The following is a 6,251-nucleotide window of genomic DNA, read 5'->3' as shown; positions in this document are numbered from 1 at the left end:
TGAAGGTACATGACCAGCGCATTCTGCTGTATATTGGTTGCTGAATGTGTTATTATGTGGAGGTATGACATGACAGATGAGATTGCACCTGAATGTACATGATCAGCGCATTCTGCTGTATATTGGTTGCTGAATGTGTTATTATGTGGAGGTATGACATGACAGATGAGATTGCACCTAAATGTACATGACCAGCGCATTCTGCTGTATATTGGTTGCTGAATGTGTCATGTGGGAACTAGGTGTAATAATTTTGCATAGGGGTGTCGATCGTTTGCGTGAACGTCTTAGTGGATAGATATGTTTGCGCTTCTCTGCACATCGATTGTATGCGTCAACGTCTAGTTAGAAAGATATCTTTGCGGGTCGGCCTTCGCGGGTACGCATTACAGCCGACGGTAGCAACCGAACTCGCCGTGTGTCTGTTAGCTGTACTGGTCAAGAGCAGCCCCTGGAGTGCACCATTGAACTGGCAATCACCTCCCTGAGATATCAATTTCAGAGTGACACTTAGTCTTGTGTCAAGCATATGCTTAGTTTATCTATATGTTTTTGTATGTATATAAACTTGGTCCATCTGCAGGATGAAGGCATCGTTTCCGAGACGGTCGAGGAGCAACTGGGCAAGATTCCGGAATTGAATTATCTGTCGCAAATCGTGATGATGCTATTCGAAAACTATAACGTAAGTCCATACGCTATGGACTAGTTGCGAGGTTTAGGTTTAGTATGTGATCAAAGCGTATATGAGATCTCAAAAACGTAAACGCGTGTATGTGTGCGGAGTGGTCTATCTGGGTTCCTTCTAGACATGCAAAAGGGACAGGCCTTATCCGTTCCTGCATGTTCAAGGATATGCCACACGTTGTACTGTCGCGTATTTCTCGCGGTGTTTGCTTCAATCTCGGCTCATTGCGCCTATTGCTCCTGTCTAGAGCTTACTTATCTTCCTCCCTAAACTCTAAAACTCAAACCCTGGACTCGATTAGCAAGCCTGGCTTTCTCCTGTTAAGACCCATAACACTCGCATTCTCATTTTTTTTCACCGGGGTTTTAATACACAGAAACCTGTGAAGGACCCCGAGCGCTTCATGGTGAAAATGCTATTTAGTCCTGGTGTCAAACACGTGAAGTATCCAAGGTACGCGAACACATCATTGTGCAATTGCTATTTAGCACTGATATGAAATACGTTAAGTATCCAAGGTACGCGAACACAACTGTGCAATTGCTATTTAGTACTGATATTAAATGCGTTAAGTATCTAAGGTACGCGAACACAACTGTGCAATTGCTATTTAGTACTGATATGGAATGCGTTAAGTATATAAGGTGACGTAGAGCTTCATTGAGTGCCATTCCGTTACTTACGGCTGGTGTGATCATCGCTGATTCTACTGTACCGCCGCGGCGAAATATTGATGGTACCCACCAGCAATGCGCATATGTGTGTGTGTGTGTCTGTTTCTGTGTCTGTGTCCGTGTCTATGTCTATGTCTATATCTATGTCTACGTCTATGTCTATGTCTATGTCTGTGTTGTGCGTCTGATATTACCTGGTATTACTTGTTCCGATCACTGCCGTTTCTTTCTGCACTCACAGAACGCCTGGGGATGAGAGCACACTGAGCGAGACGGAGCCTTTCATATCACTTCTAAATGAGGAGATGACGCTGATGGATGTGGAGATGTTCTTGAATAAGGTGCGTTTTGACTCCGTATGGTTGTGTTGCTGGGGATGTGCTAGTGCGGTTTGTGCGTTTGAGTCGATACTAGCTTGCCATCAAGGTCGTATTGGGTGATATATAAGAAACCGGATAGGCAAGGAGCACTCCATTTTGCATATCGTAAATTTAAGAATACCTTTTTAGTACTACTCAGTTATCCGTTCGACCAGCAGATTCTATTAATAGAACTGGGAGTCGTTTTCGGATGTCTCTCTACCTACCAGTATCCTGTCACAGCTATGAGAAACCCCCTAGTAGCTCGTCTAATTGCAATTTCCTACTACAGATTATCGAGAAACTTTCCGAAGACGAGTTGCTGGGAGAAAGCGACTAATGCAGTGGCCAGCAATGTATATGACGAGCTATGTCTATTTATAGTTTATCAATGTATATGACGAGCTAGTCTATTTATAGTTGAGCTATGTATATGACTGAGCTAGTCTATTTATAGTTTAGCTATATATATGACGAGCTAGTCTATTTATAGTTTAGCTATGGCAGGGGGCTCTGCGTCCTCGTAGCAGGGGTTATAGTGGAACTGTAATTTGTTATTAAAAGTATGAATTCTATTGATGCGATCGACTGGAGCTTTCGATACATTTCAACAAAGGCGTATGACGAGAGAGGAGAACTATCATGGTATGCGCAATGCTACACTATTTTTTTTTGCAGTGGACTGTCAAACGAACACCAACTATATAGCTACGGATGACATCGATACTGAGTTAGTTGAGAGTTTTCTATTTGCTTGTACTTGCAATGTTTGCAGGTTTTAGCAGCGTTTCAGGGCAAATAGTATTAGGGTTCTGGGTGCAAAAGTGTTGACTCCGCCCAACGGTGGCGTGAGTGGTAGTATAGCAAGCAATTTGTTGCTTCGTATTGATTGGCTGTGTATCTTAGCAACCGGGGCTCATTCTTGTCGAAAAGTATAATTCCCTAGGAACTGAGAATTCGGGCCAGCAATGCACCAATTAGACCCCACGCTTAACGAAGACAAACAGCTCACACCGCGGTATTATCACTATGATGTCTCTTTATTATATCATGTTTTCATTATTTACGTTCTATTTGGTGTTATAATTGTATAGGTTTAGTGTCGGGCCCTGTACGATGGACTACGTGCAGCTTCCAATAGTATTCTCAGTCCTTGCTGGTGTGATGGGGCTCTAAGAACTGGGCCCTATTGTGCCCTCCATCGACCCCAATTGTGCAGAAGCTTTAGCACAAAGGCCTGTCTCAGATTCTTAAAAATCAATTGCGACACCGCTCGATAGCTATGCCTTAGAGCTGGACATAGCTTACAACAACTGTGAGAGGTCTGTTCGTATACAGCCCGTTGTTGAACTTGGGACTGGGTTGAAAATCGGGACATTTGGAGATTGTGGAAGGACCGTCTCTTAACAAATGTACTGCGAATGAGTTCGTGGCACAGTTGAAGCGCGGCTTTCGTACTGTATGAGATTATGCGCATACTAGAGGAATGGTATTGGGACGGCAAACTGCACTGTATTGTCAGTAGACTCTCAGAAGGGAGAAGGTGCACCACAAGCTGCATATTCACTTATAAAATCATGTACTGTGCCCATACACGGTGATCGCATATATCGATCGATCTGGATAAAATCTCAGATAGAGTGCAGTTGATGCTTCTGTGATACAAGCACCCATGTCAGTATATGCCTCGACACTGGTCTGTACAAACCTCTCACCTCAAATTCATATTCATACACTTGTGTATATATGTATATTCTTAAACTAATGTGTATATATGTATATTCTTAAACTAATGTATATACACACATATATGTATATATGTATATATATTTATATATGTGTGTGCATTAATGGTAAAGATAACTATGTGTGTGCATGAATGGTATAGATATATATATGCGTGTTTGTGTGTGTGTGTGTGTGCTTGTGTGTATGTGTGCATTCGAGTATTTAGTGCCTATTTGCGGCCTCCCATGACTCGTTGTCGTACGCCTTAATGCTGGTGTCGGCAATACCTTCGCTCCATCTGCGGCAGCACCGCATACAACAGTACCCGAGAGCGACTAACAGAATCAGACCTGAGGTAAAATAGAGCCAAAAACACAGGGGTGTATAAGACTAAATGCCTCATAGACATATTTTTACAGAAGTACAGCATGAATGTATATGGATGCACATATGTGTACAAGCACATTTTTGGGGCCCAAACCGGAGACGATATCTGGTCTGGCCTCAAACCGAAGAAGATCTTCACAAAACACCGGCTTTCCCATAGGAGCAGTTCGTTGTCCTGGATATATATTTTTCCCACACTAACCGATACCTAAACGTACATCGCAACCATTAATCATGAGCATTTGCTCATTTCAAGCATACAGAATGCACAACAAATAGCTGGTTGAGCTCGTAGAGCAGAGTGTGCACCCACAGTCGAAAGAGGTACTGTATTAAAATCCGAAACAAGACACTCAACCCCAAATGAAACGCACCTCCGACCACGCCCAATGCGATGAAGAGGGTAGTGTTTGGCCCTTTGTCGGCCGGCTCAACGTATTCGGTACTCCAGGCGACCATGGAGTTGGCTAAAGTCTCGCCGTGGGGAACACCTGCGGAGAGAAACCGTGCAATAGCACCAGTTTAAGGTTTTAGGGTTTTCGATAGTCCTCTTGAGGCAGACGCTGCTCCACTACAGACATACAACGGGCGATAGAAGCTGGGTGAACCCCGGTTTACCTCGTACATAGTTGAGGGATAAATTGAAAACGGGTGGGATGTTTATCTGCATGGGTGCTCATGTGTGTCTCTTGGCTAAGGGATAGACATACCACAGAACGTTGAATAGATTGAGAACAGATGAGACGTTTATCTGCATGGGTGTTCATGTGCGCCTCTTGGCTAAGGGATCATAGACATACCATAGGACGTTGAATAGATTGCGAACGGATGAGATGTTTATCTGCATGGGTGTTCATGTGCGTCTATTTGCGAAGGCTCCATATACATAGACATACCGTAGGACGTTGACAAGAAGAAGTGCATTCGCTCTGCCCCAGACACGGATATAATCAATGCGGCTGCGATGTGGTCCGGGTCATTTGCAGGCGGGTCCTAAGGATATGGAAGAATATTAAATATTGGGTGTATTAGTATGACATTGATATGTACACCTCTGTGCAAGGAAACACTGATACCCGACAAGTCAACGTCCTCTTCATTCACACCATTCAACAAATTACTGAATTTCACCTAATGAAACTGTCATTAGTGCAGATCTTGGTGGTAGTAGCAAATATTCAAATGAGAACTTCGAACACTGAAGCGGAGAAAGGCTGCCTATGAACAGTAGTTGGACACTGCCGTGAGGTGCCGTGTACACTAGGGCTCAGAGATACGCCCAATCCCAAGCCGTGAACACCTCAGAGATATGATATCCTACGCATTACTGGCTATTGAATCGAATAGTACCCTTAGCACGGTCTGTACCAAAGCGCCAGTACACGCCAAGCAAGGCATTGGTATCGTTGGCAGGTGCGTAGTTGACCGTCAGAAGCTCTCACAGCAGCCCAACCGCATCGTATCGAACTATGGTGCGGTTATGCACTATCACACACACTTCTGCATAAGCTACACACATACCGCTGTATTGGTGAAGACCATGGCAGTGGTCACATTAAAGGTTTGGTCGTCGCCCAGGTCTACTTGAGCTGGTACAATGTAGATGTTTTCCCTTGCCAGCGGCATGGGCTCCATGTGCAACGGGCCACCCGAAACAGGATGCAGGTAAACATTATCCTGAAAGGGAATGAACACGTGGGTGTGGACATAGGGAAGGTTGAGTGTGCGCAAAGCTTGTAGCATTGAATGTAGCAAGTAAACTATTTGGTGTGTATACAAAAATGAAATAAAAGAGGCCAAGAATAATTTTTATCGATTGTGGGGAGGATAGTGTCGATATAAGACAGAGTCGATTGCTTGCGAGTCGGGGATGTAATCAACACCTATAGTGAAACGGTGGGGACCTCAAGGTGAAGCAGTATGCAGCCAATATAAACTAAAACTGCAATGTATATCAAAGGTAGTTATACGGTCATGCACGTGAAACTACTGATTTGAAAGTCCTTCAGACTGGGCAATGAGCCCCTCTCACATACTATTTACCCCCTATCTCACAGGTTTACCTACTCCTTATCCCGCACTTACATTCAACCCAGGCACCGGCGACACCTTCATGCCCAGCGCCGCAGAGGGATACGACGACAGTGACACACTACGTACGCCATAGCGCGCCTGGTAGGTGTCAATACCCTTCCACTGCTCATTGGAGAGGGAGGATTGCCAATCCCCAGACTCCTCCTCAATAGACAGCGTTGCGTCCGTCAGGAAGATGGCGTAGTACTTTGGGCTGCCGTCTTGGTCGTTGGTCAGCAGCAGGGTATCGGTCTCGACGGTGTTGATTGCGTCAAATTTCATGTCGTGTCTCTGTGTGGGTATGCATGTGTTAGTAAGTATGTATGTATGTATATGTATATG

The 6,251-nt window shown here is 44.5% G+C and overlaps 2 protein-coding genes across 2 annotated transcripts in view; one reads left to right on the top strand and one right to left on the bottom strand.

Moving 5' to 3' along the window:
• The window catches only part of SARC_12023 (hypothetical protein), a gene marked incomplete at its 5' end in the record, with an annotated part of 6,246 nt that extends 2,920 nt beyond the window's left edge, over window positions 1-3,326 (top strand). Inside the window, 5 exons of the mRNA XM_014293880.1 lie at window positions 584-685; window positions 1,065-1,141; window positions 1,604-1,703; window positions 2,014-2,366; window positions 2,816-3,326. Of these exons, the coding sequence (XP_014149355.1) occupies window positions 584-685; window positions 1,065-1,141; window positions 1,604-1,703; window positions 2,014-2,061 (327 nt within the window). The remainder of the gene's footprint in view (window positions 1-583; window positions 686-1,064; window positions 1,142-1,603; window positions 1,704-2,013; window positions 2,367-2,815) is intronic.
• A 231-nt stretch (window positions 3,327-3,557) lies between these two features.
• On the bottom strand, window positions 3,558-6,191 carry SARC_12022 (hypothetical protein; the record flags this gene model as incomplete). Its single annotated transcript, XM_014293879.1, has 5 exons — window positions 3,558-3,799; window positions 4,211-4,327; window positions 4,733-4,829; window positions 5,358-5,513; window positions 5,922-6,191. The coding sequence occupies 5 exons, from the start codon at window positions 6,189-6,191 to the stop codon at window positions 3,672-3,674; spliced, it is 768 nt and encodes a 255-aa protein (XP_014149354.1). The 3' UTR covers window positions 3,558-3,671.
• Between the last annotated feature and the right edge of the window lie 60 nt (window positions 6,192-6,251).

This window comes from Sphaeroforma arctica (genome assembly GCF_001186125.1).
Source record: "Sphaeroforma arctica JP610 unplaced genomic scaffold supercont1.2021, whole genome shotgun sequence".
NCBI classification, from domain to species: domain Eukaryota; class Ichthyosporea; order Ichthyophonida; genus Sphaeroforma; species Sphaeroforma arctica.
Note: the sequence above shows the minus strand (reverse complement) of the source record. Positions and strands in the feature narration are given on the sequence as shown.